Source organism: Liolophura sinensis, chromosome 5 (genome assembly GCF_032854445.1).
Source record: "Liolophura sinensis isolate JHLJ2023 chromosome 5, CUHK_Ljap_v2, whole genome shotgun sequence".
Taxonomy (NCBI): domain Eukaryota; kingdom Metazoa; phylum Mollusca; class Polyplacophora; order Chitonida; family Chitonidae; genus Liolophura; species Liolophura sinensis.
The window spans coordinates 14,004,927-14,022,084 of NC_088299.1; the positions used below are offsets into that span (position 1 = coordinate 14,004,927).

The window sequence follows — 17,158 nt, forward strand, 5'->3', positions numbered from 1 at the left end:
CTTTGCAGGGCATGGTGGTCTGTACTCCTATCTAACGGCGTTGCCGATCTTGGTAAAACAGTTCAGTGGACCGCACGAGGGGAAGGTTATTTCACTTCTGGAGGCCTTCTATGCTGGTAGTCCTCTGCTCATTCTGGCCATCTACTCACAGAACTTTGCCTCGGATGATCCCAGCGCAGGTGACGACAATGTAGCAGGGTTTTTTCCTTTTCAAAGCTCTCTCGCTCACTGTTTGTAGCATGCTGTGTCTCGCGTTTGTCCGTGACGTTCCCGAAAACGGGACCGAAGCAGCGGGAGCACCAAGACCTGAATCTCGCCAAGCCAAGCACTTCAGACGTCACCCAGGTGGACGAATTAACGTCCTTTTGGAACCTAACTCATCGAACACATCACACGACGAAAAGGCGGATGAATTAACGTCCTTGTGAGTCCAAATTCTAAATCGTTATGCAAAAAGCTGTAAAAACATCTTTCAAGATACGTTGTACAATATCAAACAAGCCATTTCGTCGGTACTGCATTGGCCTATCCTGCTAGTAATTGCGTCGTACTGTATGGCGTACCCAGTCTGTTATGGACTGGAAATCAACCTGGCCGCCATGACAAAATCGGTAGGCTTATGACTCGTACTTTAATATGCTATATTTGACCTACAGCCTCAGCGTCATCGGCTCGAGGCTGGTGATTGGCGCGCTGTCCGACAAGCTCACTGGGAGTGTTCCAAGGACGTCGTACATTGCCTTAGTGTCGTTTCTCATAACAGCGGCTCTGATAGCTGGCTGTGTTCAACCCGCTAATATAGTCATCGTGTTTATTTTAGTCCTGACCGTCGGCCTGTATGCCGGTATTATGAAATGCATGACACTCGCCGTACTTTCCCGGGAAATGGGCGCAGAGGATCTAGCGAGGAACTTCGGCGTGTGTCTTTTTATATCTCCCATTCTCTTAGCCTTGTGGCAGTGGTTTATGACCTACTCTTACGAAGCAGCCATTGTACTGGCTGATACAGAAGACTGTTACGGTGACGATTGCTTTAGATGGTCATATCTCATGTCAGCATGCCTCACCGCTTTGTCCACCATCTGCAGTCTCTTGGTAGCTGTCTTAAAACGATATTGAGATTGGCCTTGTCGGTTCAGATGCGTTACAGGACTGGTTCACTGCAACCATCAGGCCTTGGACGAATTAGGTCGCACGTTTGAAGACAGCTATATTGCGGTTTAATTAAAGCGAATTCTCGAGGTTTGTCAGGTGCAGGTGGGAGGTTGGTGGTTTACTACAGGCAGCTCATTTTCAGTGTTTCTGACAATTGGGACTTTAATCCAGAAATTAATTGACAAGTGGCTTAACAAATAAACACCACCGAGTTGCATAAGAGTACCACATGCATATTCATACTGAACGCTTAAACATTGCAGTCCGAGATGTTTATTAGCACTATCGGTAAATGATCAGTTATGTCATTTTGTTTCAGCCTGTCCAAATAGTCCAAAGTCGACAATAGGTTTAATTTTTCTCTTCTATTTTATGCAGTAAAAATGATGGAAACCATATCAGGTATCTGCATGAATTGAGCATTTGGATGGTCCTTTAAGGTCTTGCGACTGTAGAGAATTACATTTATGAGGCCTTCAGCAGACCAACGGCTGGTGAGTTTTTAGGGCCTTGGTGGCAATAAATGGTTCACGGCGACCTTAGCAATGACTATTTTGAAAGGTGTCTCTTATCATATGTATCCTTTACATAACTAAAGTCAACACTTTTCAAAAATACGAAAATCACATATGCTTTATTCTCTAGGAAGATATATCTATGGAGACCTTCATTATATAACGCCATCCAAACAAATGCTTAAAATCGACAAAAACAAAATTCAACTGAATGACGTGTATGCCAAAGACGTATGTGAGTATCTCTTGGTGAATTCGTAAACAATATGTATGTGAGACAACCAAGTATAGTTATATCAACAGCCGAATACGGCTGTGGCAGGGTCAAATACAGCTGTGTGAGGATTGGCTGCGACTGCAGGGTAAAATACATCTGTGTCAGGGTTAAATGTGGTTGAGTCAGGGTTAAATGTGGTTGAGTCAGGGTCAAACACGATTGCAGCAGAGCCAAATACAGCTATGTCACGGTTAAACGGGGCTCGTACACAGTTGTGCCAGAGTAAAGTATGGTTGTAGCTGTCTTCATACATCCAAACATGACAAAATATCAGAAAACCACATCAACACAATCGTTACAAGCTATATAAGAATCACAATAATTAGTTGTAAAAAAATAAAATTTGGGTTTTATGTTCTGTAACATCACTACAGTCTGCAATCAGCATTTCCCTGAACACCACATTCTGCAATAAGCATACTCTAATCGACAGCCTCCTACATACCACTTACTCCAATTGGTGTATTCCTAAACACTACATACTCAAAACTGGTAGGCACTTCAAGATCACAACACATACTCACACTGGTAGACACTTGTTCTAATTGGCATACTTATCAACCCCATATTCTCTTACTGACATGCTCATCAACCCTATATACTCTATTGGCATACTCATCAACCCTACATACTCCATCTGGTAGACATTTCAACATTACATACTCTTATTGGCATACTCCTCAACCCTATATACTCCATCTGGTAGACACTTGCTCTAATTAGCATACTTATCAACCCCATATACTCTTATTGGCATGCTCATCAACCCCATATACTCTATTGGCATACTCATCAACCCTATATACTCTATTGGCATACTCATCAACCCTATATACTCTCATTGGCATACTCATCAACCCCATATACTCTCATTGGCATACTCATCAACCCTATATACTCTTATTGGCATACTCATCAACCCTATATACTCTTATTGGCATACTCATCAACCCTATATACTCTTATTGGCATACTCATCAACCCTATATACTCCATCTGGTAGACACTTCAACATTACATACTCTTATTGGCATACTCATCTACACCACATACTTTGATTCGCTGTTCATCACGACCTTATACTCCAACTGGTAGACACTTCAACACCATATACTTTTACTGGCATACTCATTTACACCACGTACTCAGATTGGCTGCTCATCAACGCCATATACTCCGACTGGCTGTTCTTCAACACTACATACCCGTATTCCTAAACTGCTGTTATATCACTCACTGTCATCACTGACAAACCACACTGTGATACAAGGAAATGTCCAGGTCTCAGAATTCAATGTGGTGCAGCAGAATGTGCTGTTAAGGGAAAATATTCAAAACTTTCTCAATTTCTTTCTGTTATTATTTGAACTATAAGTCTTCCCTTTTACTCACAGTATGCAAAAGATGGCCACCCAAAAATTTTTTTAAAGACATATTTCTGTTGAAACTCAATCAAAACACTGTCATCATTTATATCCACCACAAAGTTGACCTCATATCAATGAATCAAATCGGTAAAACTAAATCATGTAAATTTTCACCAAAGTGATGGTAAACATCACAACAAATAAAATGACCAAAAAATGACTGGATGAGTACATGACAAAAATTTATAAAGCCCAAATTAGGGATCACTTTCACCAAAGTTTATATTGCGGTTAGTTTCTATAAAAGAACCTCCCTGGTGAAAAATTGGACTGTTTGTTATCTGAAGTGAAAGTCGATACAAATTTTCATGAAAGCATCCCCTAAGGATGTATTCTTACATAATAATACAGTCTACAAGGAGACAAAGACTTCTCAATATCACACTATGTTAATAAAATGCTAACCATGAGTACAAAATGTGTATAGACACCATCATTATCAATAATACTGGCTTTACACAGACACCTTTAAAAATTTACAAAAGACAAAAAATACAACAAATAAACAACCTTATCTATCAAGATACGCCCTTAATTTAGGGTCAACGATTAACATCACCTGGAGTATAAATCAACAGTGAAAGCTCAGGTCACCTTCACAAATCAACAGTACACCAGACAGTTTTGTGGGAAATTCCATACAATATTGCTTTATCTGACATTCTCTGAACAGTTCTTAAAACACAAATGTTCAAAAAGCAATAAAACAACCAACAGTTTCAGTGCATTCTGATTTGTTGATTGTCAAATGACATTGCCAGCAGTCTCGTAACAACAAATGCAAAATTAGCCAATGAAAATTTAGGCCATCACCATAAACATCTGTTTCTTTAAGTGTTTGGAGCATGTTAGGTAAGGCAAAATAGTACAGGACTTTCATACAGAGCAACCCAGTGTTTTTCCATGACTAGGACACCTGACACATACTTCTCTATATTTTGATTTTGTTGAACAACATTAGGTCACCTCCCCTTGATTTCTTAGGGAGCCTGGAGCTATGTCCCCTGGGTTATCCACACCTGGTTTATCCTGCTCCATCTGGTAGATTATCACACAATCTTATGCTCAGTATTTGGGTCATGCGATGTTTCATAATCCAGATGAACAAAAGCACGCTCCACTTCTGGTAATTTCTCCAGTTTTTGTTGGAGTCCTTCTCCAATATCATGAGCCTCCTTTAATTTCATATCATGGGGTAAGACAACATCACATTCCACCAGGAAGTTAGTCCCAAAGTGGAAAGCGCGGACAGTGTCTATAAACTGGATCTCGCGATGGTGGTTCAAACAAATCCATGTGAGTTTACTAAGGAATTCTGGTTTGGCTGTATGACCAGTCAACAGTTTGATTTGCTCTGAAAATAGGAGAAAAGGAGATGCTAATAACTGATAAAGGTGTGAAGATACATTTATTTATCAAACCAAACACAGACTTCAAAATAATTATTGTTACATGTAGCTCCTACATTTCATACAATGCCTACATACATACAATGTTACATGTAGCACCTACATTTCATACAATGCATACATACATACAATGTTACATGTAGCTACTACATTTCATATAATGCACACATACATACAATGTTACATGTAGCTACTACATTTCATACAATGCATACATACATACAATGTTACATGTAGCTACTACATTTCATACAATGCATACATACATACATACAATGTTACATGTAGCTACTACATTTCATACAATGCATACATACATACAATGTTACATGTAGCTACTACATTTCATACAATGCATGCATACATACATACAATGTTACATGTAGCTCCTACATTTCATATAATGCATACATACATACAATGTTACATGTAGCTACTACATTTCATACAATGCATACATACATACAATGTTACATGTAGCTACTACATTTCATACAATGCATACATACAATGTTACATGTAGCTACTACATTTCATACAATGCATACATACATACAATGTTACATGTAGCTACTACATTTCATACAATGCATACATACATACATACAATGTTACATGTAGCTACTACATGTGACCCACTTCTCATGCCTTAAATGTAGCTCACTTCTCATACCTTACATATAGCTCTCTTCTAATACCTTACATGTATATTTAATTTATTTACTTCTTTGATCAGAATTTTATGTCCTACTTAACATGCTGAACCCCCTGATGTGAGAACCATTGTAAGAAGGTGAGACTGGTCACTTATTCCAGCCATCTGATGGAGAACAAGTGTGACAAGCTCAGCCTTACTCTGGTCACTGGTCCCAACCAATGTTCACATGTAGATCCCCTAATGTGAGAACCGATTTGACAAGCTCAGCCTTACTCTGGTCACTTACCCCAACCAAAGTTCACACGCTGGATCCCCTGATGTGAGAACCAGTGTGACACAGCTGAGCCTTACTCTGGTCACTGGTCCCAACCAGTGTTCACATGTAGATCCCCTAATGTGAGAACCGATTTGACAAGCTCAGCCTTACTCTGGTCACTTACCCCAACCAAAGTTCACACGCTGGATCCCCTGATGTGAGAACCAGTGTGACACAGCTGAGCCTTACTCTGGTCACTTACCCCAGCCAGTTTTCCACCAGTTGTAAAGAATGTAGAAGCTGATAAGTATAGCACCAACAGGGTCAATATAGACCACACCCTTCTCCTGGGTTATATTTATGAAGTCCACAGAGCCTGAGAGAGATAAAATGTGCAGGTACTGTAATTCTTAAACCTTTTCCCATCTTTGCAAGGTGTTTATTCAAGCAAATTCAGAAGACATTATCCTGTGTAGACTGATAAAATTACACCTTTTGTGAAGCCCTGAAATTGGCAAATCAAACAAATGTAGTTTTATCTCAAAGGTTAACTTCAAAAGGTGCATAAATTACACTGAAAATTACTCTTTCATATGTGAAAAGGGTAATTAGGGTAGTCAATGTCTTAAATGACAATGACGTTCAGTCATGTTCTAACAAACAAAGCCTTAAAACACAGAATATGTTTACAATTAACAGTGGTATAATCTTAATGATGAAATTAAACACTGTCAAAACTTGCTGACTAATTAAAACATTATTGATAGTTATTATGGCCTTTACACAGTCCCCCTTCACAATAGATGGTTCTATCCCATACAAAATTCATCCCTGTTGACATGATGGAAAAACAACCAGTATCCTCATCTGAATGGAGAGTGACCTATCCAGTGTTAGCTAATGTACAAACCAAAATGTATCACACACAGATGACTCACAAGGTATTAGCAAAATGGAGGTGTTTCTTTTTTTTTTTTTTTTTTTTTTTTTTCTCTGAGTGACTGATTTTGTTTATTTGTGAGTGACTGAAGTCTGAGTGACTCCATTGTGAATGACTGAGTAACGTTTTTTGGAGTAACCAATTTGTTGGATTATTTGTGAGTGGTGATTTTTTTTTTTTTGCCTTATTTGTGACTGATTTATTTGCTCATGTGCAGGTGACTGTATTGCTCATTTATATGTGAGTGACAAATTGTTGATTTATTTGTACAAATGAACCTACCCAAATAACCAAAGAGTATTGCGCCAGTATTGGAGACAACATCATTCCTGTGATCCTGCGACAGTGCTGAAACAGAGACGCTATTCCTGGCATAGCAACGACACACAATGTAGAGCACCAGTTTCACCACTGCAAACAAATAAAATATGTTTATTAATTTCAGGGCTGGTTTCAAATAAAATCATATGTAACTTTTCAATGTCAAAGGTTATGAGAAACATTTTTTTGTTTTTTGAAGTTTTACTCAGTCCAAAAACCTTAGCATCCCCCCCAAAAAGGTCAGTTGATAAGGAAAAAGATATTCCTTGATTACTTTTCCCTAAATAAATAATAACCAATTTGAAAGTATCAATATTTCTTTTGCTTGTATTTGAGGATTGTACAGAACTCAAAACAATTCTTTTCAGCCACTTACAATTTTGCCTGACATGAGGGACGTCAGTCACCACTGATAATTTGTAGTTACCAATGATAACTCACTTCAGAAGGGATTTGATGTCTTTACAGTCAAATTTCCTTTAATACTTGTCATATCTGCCTTAATCAGTGTCTGTCACATCAGGAGTGTTTTCTCATCACAGAATGGAAACAACTCATCACAGAATGGAAACAACATTTTTATAAACTCACAAAAAGTAACTTTATTTATTTATTTGATTGGTGTATTACACCGTACTCATGAATATTCCACTTATACAATGGCAGTCAGGATTATAGTGGGAAATGACGTCACAGGCAACTGTCATGTTATTTTGTCACAGAAAGACTGAAACTACACATGTACTAAACAGCACACGATACATAAACATTGTCTGGCAGCTGAGCTCATTTTCACTGTGACACTGATGAAGATTTGTAGCAGACCGGTACCTACATATGCTACGCCGTTCAAAGAACAATTTTCTGATGAATTTCTAACAGCTGCATTAGAAATAAATTTGATACTCTTTCAAACTGAACTTAGCAACCATACTGTATATATACTGATACCCATCTTTGCTTAGAAGCAATGATTTCGCATGGTGAAGGCCACATTCTGTTCAGGATAACTAAGTCTGGATCTTCCAACGACACTTTGTGAAGCCTTGGTATGACTAAATTTTTGTTGTTGTATTTAATGATTTTATGTACGTGCATTAAACATTTTGAGGCAGATAATAGGATAGAAATAATGTTTCTGCTATGCATGAACGATATTAATAAATAACTTAAAATAATAACCTGATCTACCTTAATAACTATAAAATTGCCATTAGACACCCATAGCAGGAACATTAATTCTTACCTATAAGTTTAGTCATGTTTCTCTGGTAAATACAGCTCTTTAATATTGATACATGCACATTACTATAAAACTATAGTAAAATCACTAAAGTACACATAATTTTCATTAAACATGCTTTGTTCCGTTTAAACCGCTACACTGAAGAAAAGAAAGATAGTCAAGTTAGCTGTAGCAGAGAGAACGGTAGGTACCTATAGTAGAACCAGCAATGATGAACGTCCAGAGGTCAACAACAGGAATGGAGGCAGACCCCTTCGAGAATTCCACAATCTTCTGTATGGACTCCACGATGAGCTGGAGGGCTGCCAGTGACATCACCACCGACACAATGATAATACCCACGGGCTCCAGACGAGTCCTCCCTGAGGCAAAGATATATACCATTATTAAAACAAGACTGAAAAGATGGCGATGCTTATAACATTACAATTTTCTTGCTATCAGACAAATGCATTCTGAAGCACTTGCACAGGTTATTACATGTAGATAGAAGTATGTTTTGCATAACAGGTATGCATTTCAGTCCTATGACCATGAGGAGTAATTAGGTGTGTGTACATATATTATGTCTTCCTGTGGCAGGGCGAGTCCTGGCTGTCCATTATCCTAACCCCGGGCCAACCTGTCCTGTTTCGTTGCTCTAACCTCTTAATGCTGAGCTACAAACGAGGCGACCGCAAGTATCATTTTAAAGGATCTGCCGACTTCATGCATTACAAGTAGATGTAAGTCTACAATGTGTATCAATGAACGACTGAGGTTAAACGCCACACTGTTAGCTATAATGCAGCCACATACACTGTGTATGGCTTATAACATACATGTAATCACCGATATTTCAGCTGCAGAGTTTTAAGTTCAAACTATTTTGTTGCTAAAGGTAAAAACAGTCCGAAAGTATCATGTGACTTTCTGTGAAAGCCTTGCCAGATGTTCACGTTATAGTAAATGTGATGAAAAACAGTTTTTGACAGGTCACATGATACAGCAGGACTTTTTCACATTCAGTCATGAAAGAGTTCGAAATGCGTATATTCAAAGTGAAAGCAAAATTTCACTAAAGTTTCTGATAGCTTTATAACGACCGGACGCTCTCCAGGCACAACAATGTCACATACAAATGTCTTTACGATTTAACAGATCTTGCACATCACCTGACCAAAAGGTGCAGATGGAAGCACAGTATGGTAAAGAAGGATAGTGACAAACCCAAAGTAGGCCTCTGATTAGAGCTGTCAGAAAATGATTGCATCGGGTGAACAAAAAAGTCTACAGCCAGGTTTCTTGATGATTATTAGACAAAAGTGTATTGTAAAAATGGCCATGTGTCATGTATGAATTGAATGAAACTATACACGTCAACATATAGATACACTATATACACCCATGCTTTCTAAACACAAAACTGCCTAACGAGACACAAACAACAACACTGCAACTTTCCCACATCATAATAATAATAACAGCCTTTATGTACTTCATAACAATGGGCTGAAACTGCACCAAAACTGCTCAGGCAAAGGTCTGACCTTGTGGATAGACGTAAGGTTTCCTCTTCCGCACAGCCCTAGATGTCCACCAGATGATGATTCCTGACACTAGGTCCACCGCACTGTCTACCAGAGAGGAAATGATTGACATCGACCCTGACAGACCCACGGCAACTGCCTTAGCAACCAGAAGCAGCTGAAATGACACAGACACAGAAAATGCAGTTCAGTTTTCTTCATCCCATTTCACTTGTTTTATACAAGAATTAGGTTGTGAAATGTCACATTGTTGAACATTACTTGTTTTTTTCTATTTACTTACATATTTCATTGGAATATAACAGTGTACTCAAGAATTATTTTAACTTACACATGCATGTATATGACAGCTCTCAGGTTTATGTGTGGAGGAAGCCGAAAGAGACTAAACTAATGCCCTTCACCAGGTAACATACCTGACTAATCTCATAACATACATTCACAGCCAAATCAGCCAGAGCTGGATTTGAACACGTGACCACATGGGTCAAAAGCCTGACAGTTGCAACAGGTTAGTACTTTATATATCTGCATGAGCCAGTGACAGGCCTGAGTTTCGATTTTAATGAAATAAAATAAAAAAAGCAGTGCTTACTAAATTTACGAGGAAGGTAGCTTTGGCAAGAATGGAAGCTCGTTTTCTTTGTTTGGACATGTTTTCTGCGTTGAACACAGCATCGTCTACTTCTAGCTGAATGTCCTCATATGCACTGATCAAATCATTCTGGGCTTTGTAGTATGACCTGAGAAGGAGCACAAGAAACACAACAATAAACATGGCAAATCACGACCACTGATCAAGTCATTCTGGGCTTTGTAGTATGACCTGAGAAGGAGCACAAGAAACACAACAATAAAACATGGCAAATCACGACCACTGATCAAGTCATTCTGGGCTTTGTAGTATGACCTGAGAAGGAGCACAAGAAACACAACAATAAACATGGCAAATCACGACCACTGATCAAGTCATTCTGGGCTTTGTAGTATGACCTGAGGGTGAGCACAAGAATCAGAACAATAAAACATGGCAAATCACAACCACTGATCAAATCATTCTGGGCTTTGTAGTATGACCTGAGGGTGAGCACAAGAAACAGAACAATAAAACATGGCAAATCACAACCACTGATCAAATCATTCTGGGCTTTGTAGTATGACCTGAGAAGGAGCACAAGAAACACAACAATAAAATATGGCAAATCACAACCACTGATCAAATCATTCTGGGCTTTGTAGTATGACCCGAGAATAAGCACAAAAAACAGAACAATAAAACATGGCAAATCACAACCATTGATCAAATCATTCTGGGCTTTGTAGTATGACCTGAGAATAAGCACAAAAAACAGAACAATAAAACATGGCAAATCACAACCATTGATCAAATCATTCTGGGCTTTGTAGTATGACCTGAGAATAAGCACAAGAAACACAACAATAAAACATGGCAAATCACAACCACTGATCAAATCATTCTGGGCTTTGTAGTATGCCCTGAAGGTGAGCACAAGAATCAGAACAATAAATATGTCATGTAACAACCACTGATCAAATCATTCTGGGCTTGGTAGTATGACCTAAGGGTGAGCACAGAAAACAGAACAATAAAACATGGCAAATCACACGCACTGATCAAATCATTCTGAGCTTTGTAGTACGGCCAGAGGGTGAACACAAGAAACAGAACAATAAAACATGGCAAATCACAACCACTGATCAAATCATTCTGAGCTTTGTAGTACGGCCAGAGGGTGAACACAAGAAACAGAACAATAAAACATGGCAAATCACAACCACTGATCAAATCATTCTGGGCTTTGTAGTACGGCCAGAGGGTGAACACAAGAAACAGAACAATAAAACATGGCAAATCACAACCACTGATCAAATCATTCTGGGCTTTGTAGTACGGCCAGAGGGTGAACACAAGAAACAGAACAATAAACATGGCAAATCACAACCACTGATCAAATCTAGTATGGATCAGTGTACAAGTTGTGACAGGTACAAGCATGACATGATAGGCATCTTTTATAGAAGCTACTCAGCAGCCAAGGGCCCCCGCTACCCCCTCCCCCCCCCCCTCAACCTCGCCTCACCACAGCAATGAACTCACAGGCTCCAATCTTGCTGTAGCTTATGGTAGCTCAATGGTTTAGATTTGTAGCATCTTCACTGATTTTGACGCATTTCTGGTTTGCCTGGCAAATGCTGCTGTGTTCGGCAGTTAAGGCATGCACTGACTTTGACAGATTGGTACATCAAACATCCAAAACCCAGGTAGTTCACATCAAAAGATGCTGTTGAGGATCTGTCTCATACAATGGCATCATACAAAGGCCAAACTTCAGCTCAATACATAAAGTACATAAATATTTACCTTAAGGATGTGAAAATGTCATTTACAGTTGTTAACACACATGCACATAGCAGAGCATCAACAATGAAACATCTCCCACATGTTATTCTGCTCTACGTGTATGCAAAACCTGAGCTCAATTCATGAAGTACTTTTTAAGATACTACCCTTTAACAAATGTTGACCGTCACACTGTTTAAACTGTTCTTGGAAGCCAAAGCTTGGGGTTTGACACAAGGGATATGTACACGCTGGAGAAACCAAACAGGGAGGAGGATATGTACTGACTGTGTGGGGGATATGAGTGATCAAGGGGATACACCAGGCTGTACAGATTGGGTGGCTGTTGAGGAGCTCCTCTTACATGTTTAACTTTAGTAGACCTACCTGATTCTCTGCGGGAGTTTCTTGTACTCCTGAGTTTTGTCATGTTTCCTTGAGCTGAACATATCAATAGAGACCTTCCAGCTTTGCTCATCATCTGCCGCTGAAACATGAAACCATGACACACTGTACAATCATGTTTACTTGAGCTCAAAATATCAATAAACTTTCCAGCTTTGCTCATCATTGGTAAATGAAATATGAAACCATGACGGACTGTACAATCATGTTTAGTTGAGCTCAAAATATCAATGGAAACTTTCCAGTTTTGCTCATCATCAGTAGACGAAACATGAAAACCATGACAAAATGTAGAACCATGTTTTTGAAGTCAAACATATCTAAAGAACACCATTTATTTTCCGATGCAGCTTTTTGTCACAAGGCTTGTTAGATGAAAAATTCTTAAGCCTGGTGTTATTAAGACCAGTCAGTCAACAAACAAAACAAGCAAAAAACGAAAATCTTACCATCCACAATACTGCTATTGGTGGGCGCGACTTCGGTGATACGGACATGTCTGAGTCTAAGCTCCCAACCATTTGTTAATGATTGGGTGGAGACACCGTCCACTCGGCCAATCAAAAACTTCTCTGTGTCATCCATTTCAATACTGGTACCTCCAGCCTAAGATCGGACATCACAGAATCATGAAAAAACAAGAAAGTACCAGGGAATCCCAGAGAAGGGGCCACTCCAAGTACATGTCAAGTAGATAAATGTGGTATAGGTACATGTAGTACAAGTCCTTGTAAAGTATGTGTGGCACAAGTACAGGTAAAGTACTTGTTGTACAAGTACTACAAACAACGTGCATGTTGCATTTGTTATATTTGCATGTGCTACAAATATACAGTACATGTACATATATGTGATGATTGCTCTTCAGAAGATCAAGTTTTCATATATTCTATATATACAAAAAAAAAAATATATTATATACACTGAAGGTACTACATTTGAGCTTTATTTCAGTTATTTTTTCTTCCAGTGTATGGCTATGTAAGACAGGAAAAACACACCACTCCTGAATGTGTAGAACAACAGCATATTACAGATCTGGATGAAAAAATCCACAGCTGGACATAAAAATGCCGTATGGCTTTCAAAGAGAATTGTGAGCCCGCAACATCCTAACTTAAGAAGGTATGTACATGTACCTCTGTCATGGCATCCACAGTTTACCCATTAACATCTAACAAATGAAATAGGTCTCCTGAAATGATGGTTCATGTTAGAATCATGTGTCAGGTTTGTGATACGTAAAGGCCTTGCTATCAATGTCAGTCTTATCTAAACAGGAAGTGAATATTTCAGTGCAAGTTAGATGACAATGAAAGGACTGCTAAAACCTTGAGTGGAGCACATGATAATGACTGGTTTCCGGTTATTCTACACTGGATCTATGTGTATGTGCTGTTCTTGTTAGCCCAGTGTTGTAAAGTTATATATAGGTCTTTTGAAAATTGAATGAAATCATATTAAGCAAATTCAGAGAGTTTGTATCCTTGCTAAATACACAAAAAATGCAGCAACGATCAAGCTGCATTCTGAGCCTGACCACCACAAAATGAATCGGCACAAAATTGTCTGGCTTTTTTTATCACAATGTCACATATTTGAGGCAGTCAATTTACTGTAACTAATGATCCAAAGAGAGTGACAAAATTCATTAAAAATGCAAAACTTAGTTGTGCACAGATCGTGGGAGTTTTAAACTTGATCTGAGGATCTAAATTAACGTCCCTTACCCTCAATGAAATGTGATATTAAAAAAAATGTAACCACATGTATGTACATAAAATAAATCCAACTTTTTTATACAGTTTGACTATTTAATAAATTCCACAGAAGCAAGTTATAAACAAAACTCTCCGAAGCACTGACATGGCTGAGGTTGGCCAGTGTATAAACAAATAGTTTCCAGTACATGTATGTAGAATTATTATATGTTAATTATTGTAACAGCTTTTACCCCCATGAAATGGCGAAATGTTTGCTTATTTCTCGCTACTGGTTAATGTAAATTTGATTTCTATACAGTATACATGTATGGCTATAAACAAAGCTAGCATAATTACATAAATCAATTCAACTATTTGCCTTTGTTATGCCTGCAGTTTGTGCAGTATCAGCACCTCGTTAGCAAGTCTTCTCTGATCACATACAGAAACAATTTCCTTTGTTGGCTTCCACTTTTGTCTGAAACTGGTTGCCGATAGACATAAATGACACTATGCTTTCAAATGTTTTTTGATGTTGTTCGTTACCTCAGGTCACATTTACCTGATTCATTTTCCCGTCACCTCTAGCTGTTCAAAAAGTACCAAATACTTTGCTTTTGAAGACTCACCAGTTACATCTATACCCATTCAATGGTCTTATGTAATGTAAATCATTCTGTATTAAACAGACTTCATTATCAAATGATCTTAAACTTCAGTGCAGTTTCTCTTTTGACTTGTCATAACTGAAATAGCTCTTAAATGCTATCGAATAAAAGTTGGCGATTTTAGGATTATACTGGACTTATGAGGGATACAAAACCAATGCTGATTGGCTGGTTACATTTATGACACTTAAAATTGTCCTTTAATAGGCATATACATGTATGTGAAGAGTTGTCATAAAATCATCTTCAAAAGAGAATAATGGATTTTGATGCATTTTGATAAAACCAGATGAGCTTTCAGTAGGAATATACATATAGTAACCAAGCAAATCTGAAAACATTTATTTTCATTTAGATTTTTGATTATGGTTGCTGAAGTTTAATGAAACACATAATGTTGCCAGCTGTGGAAATGGGTGTCAAAGGTCAGATAATGCTATTACTTGCATTCCTTTACACGGTTTTAAGTACATTAATATCACCCTGAAATTTTCCTGCAGGCTTTATATCTATGGCTTTACATCAGGATATTTCTCAGGTATTTCACTAGGCTCTGCGGCATTATTCCATGCTCTGTCCACTTTCCTCTCCTCATTTTTGTTGTGTAAATGAAATATTCTTGAATACAGCACAAAATGCTTATCAAAAATGAATAAATAAACCATGGGGACATGGCTTTATATCTGATGTCAAAGGCAGATTCTGACATTCATCTTCTGACAAGATTTCACAAGATCATAATTTTTGTTGTCCTCCTAAAATGATGGCTCACACAATAACTAAAACATTTTTTCATCCAAGTGCAGAACGGTTGACCATTTAATGGGGTACTGCCCCAGTTAACAAGCTCCTGGTGGTATCAAGGTCCACCAGTGCGAACTCTCCAGTCTAATATTTACTTGCACCTGTAAAACTGTACACAAGTACTAAAGTGGCACGGCCACATTGGTACAAGTTATGGCCAATGAACCAGAGAGAGTCAATGTAAGGATAAAGACAAAACACTTTCTTCCTTTGATGATTCAGAGAAATGAATCTATAATGTACAGTAGCCATTCCAGATGAATTTTCTCACTTCTGTGATAAGAGAGTACACAGACAAATATCATAGTTCACCTGAATTTACATCTCAAGTCTTACTCCTTAAACCAGACCAGCTGAACGAATATACAGTATGTGAAAATTAGAGATTTACTTCAGGATTTTTTTCTTCATTTTCTTTTAATCTGGCATACACAGAATTATAAAAAGTGGTTTAAAAGTCTTTAATGGTTTATTATAATATTTTGTCTGGCTTTCATCTTCGTGCTTTAAACTGTTAAACTGCTGGGGTCTGAACTATCAAAGGGATTAACTCCTGTGGGACATGCCAAAGGAAAATTGACAAATTTCTTTTCTTTATTTTATTTATTTGTACAAGGCTATACTCTTGAATTTTTCACTGAAACATGTACAAGTGTATGATGGCAATTTGGCTTGTTTTAAATGTATTGTTAATTTCTTTTTGTGTACAAACAGATGTAATTTAACCTACATATATTTCCACACAGGTCTACGCTTGCCTTTCAGTATCATACACACTTATGTACAGTACGTACTCACCTTGCGACTTTTGGTACGCCAGTCTTCAATGCTGCGGCTCCTCTTCCCACCAAGCTGGGTGTGTCCACTGATGACACACCCCACACTCGATGACAACAGCGCTTTGTCGTCCAGACTGGCGGTCTCAGCTCGGTCTTTGCCCTTCTCCATGTCAGGGGACTTGTGCTTGCGATAGAAGTTTAGAATTTGTGTGGTGGGACTCTTACGATGGCCTAGGCTGCTGGACTTGCCGTTCGCAACTTGGAGGTGATTTCTGCTGTCTGACTGTTTCGTCTCACCTTCTGGTCTCTCATGACCTGTAGGGGAATCGTCACACGGGCTGGTTGGCGTATCGCTCTCCGTAGTCGGTGTGTCTGTGTCAGGAGAAGGGGGGATGTTACCATTCGGTGGAGGCCTATCAATGTTACCATTGGTCAAAAAACTGTCTCCCTAAAACAAAAATGGAACAGTCTACTCTTAGTGGTGGACTGGAGACTATGGGTGATGTGACAGTCCTTAGGATGAAGATAACATCCTAACTTACACGTATACTTGTTGGAGACTGATAGTTAATATGCATATATACAACAGTGTGCTAAAAGTGAAGGTGCCAATTAAGTCATATTCAACCATGGAGTGATAGGAGATATAAGGGAGGCAATTCAGTGGGCTCCTATTTTATTACATAATAAGGAATTAATTAACA

At 38.5% G+C, this 17,158-nt stretch overlaps 1 protein-coding gene across 1 annotated transcript in view; it reads right to left on the reverse strand.

The window, feature by feature from the left end:
- Positions 1-1,786: 1,786 nt before the first annotated feature.
- LOC135465725 (uncharacterized) overlaps positions 1,787-17,158 on the reverse strand; it is a 28,625-nt gene continuing 13,253 nt past the window's right edge. Inside the window, exons 2-10 of the mRNA XM_064743042.1 lie at positions 16,474-16,902; positions 12,950-13,106; positions 12,483-12,582; positions 10,329-10,476; positions 9,734-9,890; positions 8,396-8,566; positions 6,920-7,048; positions 5,960-6,073; positions 1,787-4,728 (exon numbers count right to left, since the gene is read on the reverse strand). Of these exons, the coding sequence (XP_064599112.1) occupies positions 4,424-4,728; positions 5,960-6,073; positions 6,920-7,048; positions 8,396-8,566; positions 9,734-9,890; positions 10,329-10,476; positions 12,483-12,582; positions 12,950-13,106; positions 16,474-16,902 (1,710 nt within the window). The 3' untranslated portion in view covers positions 1,787-4,423. The remainder of the gene's footprint in view (positions 4,729-5,959; positions 6,074-6,919; positions 7,049-8,395; positions 8,567-9,733; positions 9,891-10,328; positions 10,477-12,482; positions 12,583-12,949; positions 13,107-16,473; positions 16,903-17,158) is intronic.